The 13,827-nt window shown below is 40.0% G+C and overlaps 2 protein-coding genes across 12 annotated transcripts in view; both read left to right on the forward strand.

Annotated features, from left to right (window-relative positions):
- nfixa (nuclear factor I/Xa) overlaps nt 1-1,762 on the forward strand; it is a 162,655-nt gene extending 160,893 nt beyond the window's left edge. For all 11 annotated transcript variants that reach the window (XM_089006025.1, XM_089006031.1, XM_089006032.1 and 8 more), the window contains one exon: nt 209-1,762. In XM_089006025.1, coding sequence (XP_088862151.1) covers nt 209-223 — 15 coding nt within the window. In that variant the 3' untranslated portion in view covers nt 224-1,762. The remainder of the gene's footprint in view (nt 1-208) is intronic.
- A 6,242-nt stretch (nt 1,763-8,004) lies between these two features.
- On the forward strand, nt 8,005-13,731 carry rnf11a (ring finger protein 11a). Its single transcript, XM_089005752.1, has 3 exons — nt 8,005-8,349; nt 9,408-9,580; nt 10,626-13,731. Exons 1-3 carry the CDS (start codon nt 8,251-8,253, stop codon nt 10,795-10,797), a joined length of 444 nt encoding a protein of 147 aa, XP_088861878.1. The 5' UTR covers nt 8,005-8,250; the 3' UTR covers nt 10,798-13,731.
- The last annotated feature ends 96 nt before the right edge of the window (nt 13,732-13,827 follow it).

The following is a 13,827-nucleotide window of genomic DNA, read 5'->3' on the forward strand; positions in this document are numbered from 1 at the left end:
AAGCTTGGCCAAAACAAACATTTGAATCAAACCTCTGAAGATGGAGGACACTGATTCTCTTTGGCAACCCCTGAAGGGAAAAGCCGAAAGTAAAAGAAGAGTTTGTCATAGTTTCTCTCTTTGCCATCACCGGTACCCTTTCGGCGGTAGCATCGTTGCAAAGCAAAAGCTTCGTAATGACTAACTGTTTCCCTGTTCTCCTCCACAGTCCTGGTTCCTCTGACATGGTCTCGACGAATCATCAACTAAAATGGTGTCATGAAAATTGGAAAAACCAAACGATCAAGAGCAGACTGCTGACACTCAAAAAGGTTTCTCTCTTGCCCACATTGTACAAAGTACAACGACAGAACCCCCACATGGCCCCGCCCCATCCCAAGTGGCCACTCCCATTAAACGCAATTTGAACTGGAACGTTCGTATCTCCCCCCCTGCATTTGGAAATGCAGGAGGGCTCCATGAGATGGAGTGGACAGACTCGCGCCGCCAGGCGGAAGACGAGGAATTGTCGCACGTTCATCAACGAAATGTTGGACATGAAACACAAATATGGCAACCTGGAAATTGACCAATTTTTACATTTGTGGTTCTTTTTTTTATCACATATTTTGTTATCATTTTTGTCTTCTCCACCACAAAACTCCACACATTGATTGGCCTGTTAGGTTAAAAAAAATGGTAGTCACCTAAATTGCGCCGAACGATCTCAAAGATCATGGCGCCACCCACTTTAATGACCACCACCACTTTGGTTCAAGACCACCCATGCAGCCACATCCCTGCGTGCCACCTCCACCCTCTCACGCACCTCATTCGCTCAGCCCTGAAGACCCATTGATTTGTGATTGGCCAATCCCAGTGACGCCATCAGATGGTGTGACATATATGCACTAAGTGGCTGGTCTTTATTGTTTACCTGTCCATATATCGGGGCAACTATTCTTCTTTTTTTTCGCGGGGGGGTGGGGTGATTTTGGGGGATGGGAATAAGCGTCAGCTAGTTACAAGCGTTTAAAAACACTAAAAGGCTACATGTGCTCTTTCATCCCATCACCTATGCACTATTAATTCTCATTCGGGATGAACAGAATTGCACATTCACGGCCGCAAGGGCGATGAGGGAGGGCTAAGGAGGCTTTACAGAGATGTGGCTGTGCATCCAGGTCTAATTTACCCCCTCAAGTGCAACACACACACACACACACACACACACACAACCATTTTACCTGAAATAATCTGTCACACAGCCACTCATCTTTTTATCAGAATTAGGGATGGGCATAATAAATAGATTAATCGTATCTTGTCAGGCAAAATTGAGTCAACTACTGAGTGACAATAGAGTGAAATACATTTGAAACAAAATTACTAAAGGGGCATCCAGTGCAAGAACAAGATTTTGGGGCAAAAAAAATATTTTTTAAAGCTTTATAATCATCATTTGTATGGGAAAAGAACATAGATAAATACGAAATAATAATTAGATACAAAATGATTTACACTTTGGGCTGGCTTCACTTCTGTTGGCATTGGATTCCATTCGTATGCATATATATATATATATATATATATATATATATATATATATATATATATATATATATATCAAAGTCAGCTTTATTGTCAAATATGCTAATATGCATGACATACAGCACAGATGAAATTATTGTCCTCTCGGACCCAGCATGCAAGGCACTTATAATTACTTCAACAAACAAACATGAAAACGCCAATTTGCCGGGAGAGGGGAGCCGCCATCTTATATATATATATATATATATAGTATTTCTTGTATTTAGAACCTAAATTAAAGAGATCCTCTCTGAGTTTGTGTTTAAACTCTTACAAAACTCTTACAAAAAAGAAATAACAGAAATAACATTAAAAATTCCATCAAAAACCTCACAATTTCATCCAGTAACAATCCAGTGACTGACTTCATGCTAACATGAAGTCACTGGATTGAGCGAATTCATCCGCATGAATTAGCTACACATGAGCTACAGTAGCTAATTCATCATCTTAAATTGAAGAATTAGCTCAATTAAAGAAAAAGTAGTCAAATGCCCATCCCTATTCTCAATTTCTTTTATTTGACAGGAAGCACAAATACACACACACACACACAAACACAGCATGAGCTTCATATTATTAGCTTTCATTTAACATTTAGTTTTTTTTTTTCTTGTGATCTCATCTATTATTGCCATTTCTTCATTTTTTTTTTTGTTTTTGGTTTTCTTCCACTTGGATTGTTTTGCATGTCATAACACTTTTGGCCACTGTAACTGTATAGCATGCTTCGGACCAGGCCCGGACTTCAGTGAGTAGATCTCAACTACACAGCTTCTCAAAATCTCTTGCGCGCAAGGACAGCACGGTAACACCAGCTCATCACACACAATCCCCTGCGTTGCTTCACCCTAAAATCCACTCAAAGGAACACACGCACGCACACACATACACACACACATACTCACACGCATCATAGAATGATAAAGGGAAGCCTTTCATATTTGGTCGTCCAAAATGCCTCTTTTGTTTTTCATTCATTTAAGGTTTATCCAAATTGACATTTGTTACATATAAACTGTTTACATCAAGAAATTTCATGGCGACACAACCCAACATCAAAAGACCACATCAAAAAATAACTGGACTGCCTCGCTGTTGGTTCTGTTTTGCAGGGATAGTAAAAAACGAGATTCGGGTCTCGGGCTCTCATGCGAAAACATATATCAAAACTATTAACAATAATATAAAAGTGCCTCTAAAATCACTTCATGCAATTTGTATTACACTTCAAGTTCTTTTATTAGCATGTTAGCTAATGCTCAATGCTAAAAACATTGGCCTTGGCCAGGGTTTCCCAATTTAGCACAAGTCATCTCGTATTTTGAGCTCTCGTATTATTTTTAGAACCGATTACTCCATCGATTCATCAAATCATGGACTACAATTTAACTTTGTGTAAGCTCTCAGTCGTACAGGAGTGGTCCATCGATGAAAAGGTTTCTTCAGCCGTCATCTGTACTTCGTTGAAGGTGTCGGACGTTTCGCTTCTTATCAAAGAAACTTCGTCAGCAGACTAAAGTCTTACGGGTAGTTTCGGCCCTATATATATATCCCTACTGTCCAGACGTGGCGGTGCCGGACTCTGCTACGACTGGCCTGATTGCCCAATTTGCCCTGGTTAGTTATGCTGATGAGGTGATACCAGGGCAAATTGGACAATTAGGCCAGTCGTCAGTCAGGACAATAGAAGTAATCAGTGTAGCCGCAGGGATTAGTCCTCTGCTCCCCCCAACCTGAGAGCAGGGACCAATCATAGCAGAGTCCGGCACCGCCACGTCTGGACAGTAGGGATATATATAGGGCAGAAACTACCAGTAAAACTTTAGTTTGCTGACGAAGCTTCTTGGATAAGAAGCGAAACGTCCGACACCTTCAAAGAAGTACAGATGACGGTTGAAGAAACCTTTTCATCGACAATTTAACTTTACTTAAAAGCGCACTGACATACTCATTTTACTCATGATTGGCATTTACCAACCAATTATTGTTGTTCACTTGATGTTATAAACAACTAAACAAGATCACACAAGAGGGATTCATGTTGTGCTCAGTAAAGTTTTTGAATTTGATTCCGTAACTGGTTTGGTCAAGGCAAAAATAGTTGTCGGTTAATTGATTAATTTTAACCTAACCAATTTCATTAAATTGATATAATTTGTGATACAATATTTTTAATCTTTTATTCTTTATTCGGACAATTTTTACCTACAAAATTATACATTTTTTTTAAAAAACGGTGCTACCCTACGAATTGGGAAACCCTGACCTGGAAACATCTTTATAGAGGATTGGTAAACATGCTTTTAACAGACAGACAAAGAGACACAGAGAGAGGAAGAGAGAGAGAGATCTTATACAGTACATATATATTTATGATATAACTATGCTCCTTTTGAACATTTTGCTCCGCGAGCTGGTGGGCAGTCTAGTTATTTTCTGAGGCTTTCCCAGAATACCTTTCGGGTGACAACGCCTGACCTTCCCATTGCAGTCCCAGCCCCAAACGACACCACACACATGTGCAGCAGCGCATAATTCTAATACCTTAGATAAACATGTCAACTAATTTTGACTGTAGGATTGAAGAAGAAAAAAAAATGTTTTTTTTTTTTTGATGGAAAGTATTATTATTGAGAAATATGTGTCGATTGAGCCACGTGCAATGCATTGGGTAGATCATTGTGTTTGTCTGTTAGAGATTTTTAAGAAAGCTACGAGAAAAGAGAAAAAAAAATGTATTTGTCGCAAGTCCATAAGCTCTTGGGACTCTAAACTTAGAGGGCCATGATTTAAAAAAAAAAAATCCTAGTCTTTGTAAGTCGGGGGTATTGTTTTTATTTCCTCTGTCTTTTTTTTTTTAATGTTACTGTGTAATCGTTTGTTTATTAAAAAAAATGCGGGAGGGCTGAAGGAAAACAAATCTACACAACTTCTTTATCATCAAGTGACATCAAGTGAAAACCGGTGCTCCTTAAAGGACAACCGACGTCTCCGGACAAGTTGTGTCCATAATTTGTAAAATGGCTTCAAATGACTTCTACTGAGCGTATTTTACAAAGATTCCATGGCACATAGCTATATTTCACGCTTTAAGACTCGTGCTGAATATTCCGGAAGTCTTGTTTTTGAGTTGGTGACAAGTCCGTACGTGATGTCACTGAATGAAAGCCCCTGACCGAAAAAAGGACACACTGTAGCAGTCCTTCCATCACGTCAATGCTTGTTTGGTCTGAAAACCTCGTGTTGCACCAGAAAGAGCCAGAAGAGGGCATCCAAGCTCCATGTAAGGAATTTATCAGCCTGTGGAAACGGGCTGATTCATTTCTCACAGGAGCTAGGTGGCCATTTTCTGCCTCTTTTTGGGTGAGACATTTCCCCCCAATGTTGCCTCAAAACGGCACAAATAAATTATTTAATCGATTGCAAACATGTATGCCTTCCTCTTCAGAAGTATTTGAATCATATTCATAACTGAATGCGTAACAAGAAAGCATGTTCTCCGAATCTAAAGCCATTGTTTTGATTCTCCAGCAATGCAAGACGTCTTGGCGTGACGTCACGAGCTGGGGGCGGGACTTTCTGAAAATGCCCAATTCACAGCTCAATTTTTTGCAGATTTTGGACACTTTAAGTCATTTTTATTGGTGTTTTGCATTTGAATAAAAATATCATACGGCGTGTTTTGGGTATTTTAGATGCTATAAAACGTTGTTCTGATGTCAGTTAGGAAACAAAAAAGTGACGTCGGTTGTCCTTTAAACATTAATTCTGTTCACAACTATTTGGTCATGAACCAACAAAAAAAATACATTATTACTCCTCTTATATCTCTCTCTCTCATACCATTTGTATTCTTCTATTGAGTCAAGGGGGGCAGGATAGGGGGTCTGATACATCAATCAAAACTGATAAAAAAAAAACGGCAACTTTTTTTTTCTCCACCTGAGCGCTGCCTAAACCTCACCAGCAGTTAACTCCAAATATCGGCCTAAATCCAAAACCGAAAGTGTGATCCTGACGCTGACGCCAATACATGAAGTAGAACACAGACAAACAAACACCACGAGACCGTCTTCACCCTTAGGCAACATTGTCTCTCCCCTTTTGCCCCCCCCCCCTTCAATCTTAATATCGCCACCACCCCGCTCGTCGCCTCCACCCGCCTATGTAAATGACTCTTCTAGTGCTTGTGCTGTAGTGTATAGTTTTCCAGCTGTTAAAGGTTGTCCCTTGAAAGTGCCTTTTGTTCACAGACTCCATTTTGTAATCCACTTTTTGTTTGGTTTGGTTCGTTGGTTAATGGCGCTTGAGCACAACTGTAACCGTTTCAAATGAACCATTATCGTTCCTCCCCTTCTTCTTGATATCAAAATGCTGATATCTGCATATGAGTATAAAAGGTGTCAATTACTTCTTTCATGATAAATAATGGCAAAAAAAGGTGTCATTTTTGGGCTGTTGCTTCCCCCCCCCTCTCCAACAACAACACCTAACCCAATCCCTGTCTCCACTGTCTATTTTCTCTTTGACACTCAAGTAGTATGTAACTGTGTGTCCGTCACTCTCGCTCTCTCCGGCTGAATGGCGGGACCCCCAAAAAAACAAAAACAAAAAAATATTACTGAGAAGCTTTTTTTTTTTTTTGTCTGAGCAGAATGCAGTTAGCTCACATGTTATTCTTGTCTGTATGCTACACATTGTATCTCGCCATACCCATCACTTCTGCTTCTCCATTCAACAGCTAATGTATGTGAACAAATGACGCTGATGGGCTTTTGGGGGTGTACTTGAGTCCGGATTTTTTTTTTTTTTTTTTTCTTAAGGATGAGTGTGTTCTATGTTGTTTCTGGAATGGAGTAAACTGAATGAACCGCTTCGGGATGCTGGAACAGGGGCTGCTTGAACGAGGATAATAGTTTGCTCTTTTGTTTTGGTTATTTATTGTTTTACTTCCCCCTTTTTTCACTTTAATTTGGATTTTTGTTTTTTAATTTGTTCATCAGGGTATGCTGTGTTTAAAATCTCTTTGAGGACAGGAAGCCTTGGACTTAAAAATGAAAGCGGAAAGCACCTTATTGCCGGACTTATCCTGCATGAGGTTGAAGGAAAGAAGGTGGGCTTGCATTTTCACAACCATATTTCCCCAAAGGAATCCCTGCTAAGTATTATCGTTAATGGTGAGTTTTACATAGTAAAACTCTGAGCAGTATTAACTACTTCAAACACACCGGGTGGCTGTATGAGAGGTTGGCACCTCTTGGGGGGGTGGGTTACCTATTATTTTTTCCCCTTCTGCCTCACCTCATGCTGGACAGCTCCAGGTCTATGTTCTCGTTTAGTTTGTTTTCTTAAGCGTGTATGGTTACTAGGCAGCAGCCTCCTCGCCCCCTTTGGCCCCACTCCTTTTAGTCCCAGGTCCTCTGCGCCTCTGTCTACGCACCATTTCTTTGTGAGAACACCCCCAGAGCTCTAGGTGAAATGCATGTGTTAATTACAGTTTCTTTTCCATAAGAAGAAAAACGCAGTTTGAGAAGAGCAGCACCTGATTGAATAAAAAGGACGTTCTTGACTGTACTTGTCAGTGTCCCGTGTCTTCATTTGTATTACAGAAAAACACATCTCAAACAGAGAAATCAGAAAACCTTTAATCATTCCATAATGGGGAAATACATTCAGTGTTAGCACGGTAGGTAGGTGTGATTGCTTAGTTTTGCTTTTTTTTTAACAAAAATACATCTAAAATAATGTGTATGAGTGGCATGTTTATTGGATTTGTTGATTTTACAAAATAACCCAAGTAGAAGTCTGATACTGAAAAACTACTTTAAATATTTACTTTTAATTTCAAATGGGTGAGTTTAACCTACAAAAAAATAACAAAAGGGTTTTTAGAAATCTCCCATCTTTTGTGAAATGTCAATTTTTTACTACATTCATAATCTAGCATTTATTCACATTGCTATTAAATAGATTCACACCTGATGAATCAAATTCAATTGAAATTAAACTTATGACTTGAAGTATTATTCTTTTCCTGGAAGAATGTTATTCTCAAGTCCCTAGTGTAATTTTACAGTTGTGTGGGACCGTATTACCAGGTTTTATGAGTCAACTCCGATGCCCCTCCTAGCTTAGTGTATTAGAAGGCATGCAGATCAAATATGGCGCGCTCTGATGATCTCCACCTGCGACGTTGCCTTGAAGTAACCCCGTAATTCACGCTGTTCTTGTCTCGGAACGGTAAGAGTGTACAATGTAACTTTAATTAATGATGAGACAATTTCTGTTTTAAGTTGTGTTCGTTATGATTCTGTTGAAAATTAAAGTACCGTCACGTTTTAAATCGAAAAGTATGTGTTTTTTAGTCGTCACGGCAAGCGCCCTCTGTTGCGGAAGGAACAAAAAAAAAAACTCAGACGAGACTTCCGGTCTACATTTTGTAAACAAGAATTTAGGACACGAAAATGATTCGTCTTCGTTCTTCAAATTAATGTCAGCAGATTATTATTTTTGCTAGAAAACAGCGCTCAGAGTTTTTTTAGTGACGTGACGTCGAGCTTTGGCCAATTATTTTTCGTTGTTGCAAAGACACAGAAGAAAGAAGAAGCTAGTTGCGTCGTCGAGTTTGTGTGTGCGCTCGTCCGTGTGTATGTCGCTCATGCTGCTTTCACTTCAATGGGGAACTGCCTGTTTTCTCAAGGAGCGGATGATTTGTCTTTGCTGAACGAGTCTGAGGTGGGCAGCCTGCCCGGAGAACCGCCGCCGCCCTACCAGGTGACCTAAGCCGGCCCCACACCGACCTACATATGCCACCTGATAGCTACCGACTGTTCACGATGGATTGTTTTTTCCAACTACCTGCCAACATTTAACCAAAAACATTTACACTTATGCTCATTATACTGATCACAAAAACTCACAATATCCTACCCAATCATGTCTTATTTGTCCTTGCTTCATGTAATGCAACCTATTGCTTGATTGTTGTTCGAGAGGTATTCTTTTTTTTTTGCCATGGTCGTAGTTTGACTGCTCTTCATCGTACTGAGAGATTTCTCGTGTTGCTAAATTACATTACCTGGAAAGTACAGTCCCAGTCACTGAATGCCTTCGTGACGTGTCAATCTCAACATTATTGTCTATATATTTTTGTATTGGATCTCAGGAGATTGCCCAAGTGTGAAAGGTTAGAACACATAAATGTTCGATATGTTTTTACATGAAAAAGCATTGAATCCACAAAGATCTTGATTAGCCAGAAAATGTCGTTACCACATTCTTCCAAAGTCTTTACATGTTTTCACTTATGATAAATAAGGCATGGTGCATTTACTTATGGTGTGCAGTTCATACACGAAGTACCTCCAATTAAAACTGCAACATTTAAATGCAAGAAAAATTATAGATAAAAACTGACGGTGCTGTGACAGGCATCATGCCTATCCAGGTCAAAATACTAATAGAAAAAAGGTGATTGTTCAATGAGAACTATAAGACCAGCTAATAATAATAATAATATTATTATTAATAATAATAATAATACATTTAATTTCCAAGCGCCTTTCAAACTCTCAAGGACACTTTAGAGTCACGGGATAAGAACGTTTTTGTGCTGGTGAGCAGCGGCAGCCATTCGCGCCAGTGTTCACTCTAGGCTAACAGAATAATAAAAATTCAAGCCATTGTTGACTTTTATTGAAAATGAGAAAAATGTGATAACATTTGGGGTGTGCGGGGGTTGTTGTGTATACGAAGGACGGCCCTGTACAAAGCTCGCATGGTTGGTTGATGTGATTTTTTAAAATTTATTTGTTTTTTGGCCGGCTTTTTAGGAGCACCCACAGCCCCTGCCCGTGTACCACCCCACCCCTGGGGAGAGTCGATTGGCCAGTCAGCTGAGCGAGGAGGAACAAGTGCGCATCGCCCAGCGTATCGGCCTCATCCATCACCTGCCCAGAGGCATTTTTGATCCAGGTTCCAACCCCTCCGACCATAAAGTCAAAGAGTAAGTCATGAATACTTTACCCCGACTGTTTGTTTCCAATATATGTTTACATTTTTTTTCCACATCAAAATGTGAAATCCATCCATTCCTTGTCAATGGCACAATGGCATGCACCCTTGTGGACTGCACTCAAGCACTCAACTTATCTTGGCACGAAATAAATAAATCAACAACCTATACAGAAGCTCCCCACCTTACGAACGAGATATGTTCCGAGCAGTCGTTCGTAAGATGAATTTGTTTGTAAGTTGCTTAAGTGCTATATTTTCTATGGAATGTATGTTTAAGTCGAACACTGAACGGGGAAGTATCAAACACAGACGCTCTAACAGTCGTAAAATACATTCACACCTACTGTAGTACGACCACATATCCTTGGGTCTTCAGTAAGCCAGTACTGAAGCTGCTGGTACGTAATTACTGAATTACGTGCCAGCAGCCATTACTTTTTGTTATGCATTGCGTCCTCCTGGAGCTTCAACTGGTAAGAGGGATTTCCTCCCCGCCCACATAATCTAAGCAGCCAATCGTAATCGAGCTCGGCGGATTGGGGCCTGAACTCATTGGCAACATTTCAGCATAGTTGATTGGGTCAGCCTTGGTGTCCGTCGTGTAAAAATCCAGCCCTTGAAACCTCCAACGTGTCAGTGTGCGTTAAGCACAGTACGCAGCCAATCGTAAGCAATCTCAGCTGGAAAAGGTGAGAAATACAAAATATAATTTACAGCATCTCTGTCCAAACATACCCGCAAAAATGTTCGTATGAAACGTTATTCGTAACTCGAATGTTCGTAAGTTGAGGAGCGTCTGTGTGTAAAAAAAATAAAGCCTACACACTGACCAGAATAAACTTTTTGTTTTGATTTTATGTCGACCTTTGCAAATGTGTAAATTGTCGATATCAATTCAAATACATGAAGCCCAATTAAGTGAATTTTGAAAACTTCCTCCATCTCGTCTACTGTGATTTGGGCATCAGATGTCGGAAGAAAAGTCCTATTTTGTCTAGCCTCAATGCACCAGTCCAATCACTCATCTTTCCCAGGTGTGTGATCTGCATGATGGACTTTGAGTACGGTGACCCCATCCGATTCCTGCCATGCCTGCACATCTACCACTTGGACTGCATCGACACATGGCTCATGCGCTCCTTTACATGCCCGTCCTGCATGGAACCCGTGGACGCCGCGCTGCTCGCCACATACGAAGCCAACTGAGCCCCACCTACAAGTAACCCCCTCCCCCCTAGGCTTGGCTCCAAGTAACTGTCGCTTGTTAGGCCAAACTGTCCTAGCTGCTGTGCACAGGTAGCCCAGGCCATGCGGCTTTGTGCTCATGTTCTTGAATTGCTTACATGCATAGAAATTATACATTGCAGTAATTCCTTGGATCTGATTGGTTGATAAAACTACAGTGATACCTCGGTTTACGAATCCCTTGGCTTACGAACTTTTCGGTTTACGAACGTTAAATTTATGAAAATTTTACCTTGGCATACAAACTATTTTTCGGGATACACACAGAGCTGCCACAATGAGTGATGTGTCGTTCACGAACGAGCCCGTTCTCCTAACAACAAAATGGCAGCCGACTGTTTTTGTCCTCTATTCCCCACCCTCAGTCTTCGGTTAAAGCCATGTGATTGGTCAAGAACGCAGCAGTGAGGATGTGGTTTAAACATTAAAGAGACAAGCAGACGACAGTGAGAGAGTTTCAACTTTGATAGTTCAAAAGCAGAGTGTAGACTGGAAGGTTAAAATATCCCATCAATCAGGCTTCACAAACAACCCGCACAAGTCATCTGTACACTTGATGCAAAAAGCTATCGACCCAGCTAAACAGAACGCAATTGATGAGGAACTAGGTAAAATTATCACAGAGAAAGCACCTACAACGGATTATTCCTCAAGATGGTGAAAGAAGAAGGCTACGTTCCTCATCAAGTGTTTAATGCTGATTAAATTAAACCGGTCTCTCCATTCCATTAAGCCATCAGCGACCGTCAAAAGGTCAATAAAACCACTTTATTATACTGTAGAGTTTAGTTCTAATTATAATACCATAGCACATTTATTCTACATAAAATACGGTCTATTTTGTGCAGTTTTAAGGCTTAGAAAATTAGAAAGTACAATTATGTTTTATGGGGACCTGGGAACGGATTATTCTCATTTTAATGGTTTCCTATGGGAAATTAATTTTTGGGATACACACTTTTCACCTTACACACTGTCTTGGAACCAATTAAGTTCGTAAGCCAAGCTATCACTGTATTGGTGTTATTTTTTTCCAACGAGGCAATGTGACGATTTAAAGTCGAAGAAAGATGTCTACACATGTAGCAACACATTTCCCATAATTCATTTCACTTTAATACAGCCACAAACATGTATGATATTTATATTTTAGATTTAATTATACGTCAGTGAGGTTTCGCAAATGTCACCTAACTGTCTTTAAAATGTGCAATACGTAACATCAACAGAAACACTGCAGGTACAGTAGTCATTATTTAAGATTCAACAGGAAGAGAGATTTTCTTCATATCCTCCGCGAGTTGCGTTCATCATGGATTATTCATGCAAAAATTAAAAAGTGTTGGGATCTCTTACACATACATGAAGTTTGCCGCAATGCTTTTTTTCCCTAGTTTGCGCAGACCGTCCCATGACTGTGTCATTAGCACATAATTTTATGACACCATTTCCTCGTTTGAACATAGGAAGTGTTCGGGCCACACTTCTTTTCAAAGCACAATAGTCATTTTAGTCGAGAATGTAATGATTTACTTTTTACATCTTTTTTTTTCTTATAATTGGTTTTGCACATGACGACTTGCACCATGATGACTTTAATTCTGAATATTACAACTTTAGTCACAATTTGTTTTTGTCAGAATTTTTCATCTTCGAGCTACATCTGTCATGTTTTCCCCCCCATCAAAATACACATTTCTTTGAAATTCTTTCAACTTTATTTTCTCAGTTTGTGTCAGTGTGGCCCTGATTCTTCTTCTACAAAGATAATTGGGTTGATTAGTTTATTTTGCCTCATCAGGGTCTGAGGACAAAAGAGCCTTTGTACTTAAAGGACAAACGACATCATTTTTTTGTTTCCTAACTGACAGCAGAAAAACGTTTTATAGCATCTAAAATACCCAAATGATGATATTTTTAGTCAAATGCAAAACACCAATAAAAATGACTTAAAGTGTCCAAAATCTGCAAAAAAATGAACCCGAAAGTGGCCAGTTTCAGATGGTCCCGCTCCCTTGTTTGTGGTGTCACTCCAAGAAGTCTTGCCTTGCTGGAGAATCAAAACAATGGCTTCAGATTCGGAGAATATGCTTTCTTGTTACTCATCCAGTTATGAATATGATTCAAATAGTTCTGAAGAGGAAAGCATACATGTTTGCAATTGATTAAAGAATTTATTCCGTACCATTTTGAGGCAATAGGGGGGGGGGGTGTAGCACCAAAAAAGAGGCAGAAAATGACGACAAACATTTGTTTCCACAGGCTGATTAATTCATTACATGGAGCTTTGTCGTCATTTTCTGCCTCTTTTTTGGTGCTACATTTTCCTGTTTCCACAGGCTGATTAATTCCTTACACGGAGCTTTGTCGCCCTCTTCTGCCTCTTTTTGGTGCAACACGAAGTTTTCCGACCAAACAAGTGCAGCAAAATGCATTGACGTGGTGGAAGGACTGCTACAATCAGTCAGGGGCGTTCCTTCAGTAACGTAATGTGAGGACTCGTCACCAACTTAAAAACAAGACTTTCGTAATATTCAGCGCAAGTCTTAAAAACGTAAAATATAGCTGTATGCGGTGGAATCTTTGTAAAATACGCTCAGTAGAAGTCATTTGAAGCCATTTTACAAATTATGGACACAACTTGTCCGGAGACGTCAGTTGTCCTTTAAAATGAAAGCTACAAGCACCTTATTGCCAAACTTACTCTGCATGAGGCCACCTTGGCCCCACTCCTTTTAGTCCCATCTCCTTTGCGCCTCTGTCTATGCACCATTTCTTTGCGAGAACACCCCCAGAGCTCTCACTATAATGCATGTGTTATTTGTTCCATAAGAAGAAAATCGCAGTATGAGTAAAGCAGCGCCTGATTGAATAAAAAGGATGTTATTGACCTTACCCATCCGTGTCATGTGTCTTCGTGTGTATTGCAGAAACACTAAACAGAAGCAGACACATTTATTCGGTGGTTTTTCAAAATCGATTTTTTAATGG

Source organism: Hippocampus bargibanti, linkage group LG10 (genome assembly GCF_051943395.1).
Source record: "Hippocampus bargibanti isolate YZ-2025 linkage group LG10, ASM5194339v1, whole genome shotgun sequence".
NCBI lineage: Eukaryota > Metazoa > Chordata > Actinopteri > Syngnathiformes > Syngnathidae > Hippocampus > Hippocampus bargibanti.

What these genes read in the sequence shown, in the direction of transcription:
- rnf11a (XM_089005752.1), top strand. Translation starts at nt 8,251, where the DNA reads ATGGGGAACTGCCTGTTTTCTCAAGGAGCGGATGATTTGTCTTTGCTG. An exon ending in AACCGCCGCCGCCCTACCAG is followed by an intron (nt 8,350 to 9,407) that starts GTGACCTAAGCC and finishes CCGGCTTTTTAG; the next exon opens with GAGCACCCACAGCCCCTGCC. An exon ending in TCCGACCATAAAGTCAAAGA is followed by an intron (nt 9,581 to 10,625) that starts GTAAGTCATGAA and finishes CATCTTTCCCAG; the next exon opens with GTGTGTGATCTGCATGATGG.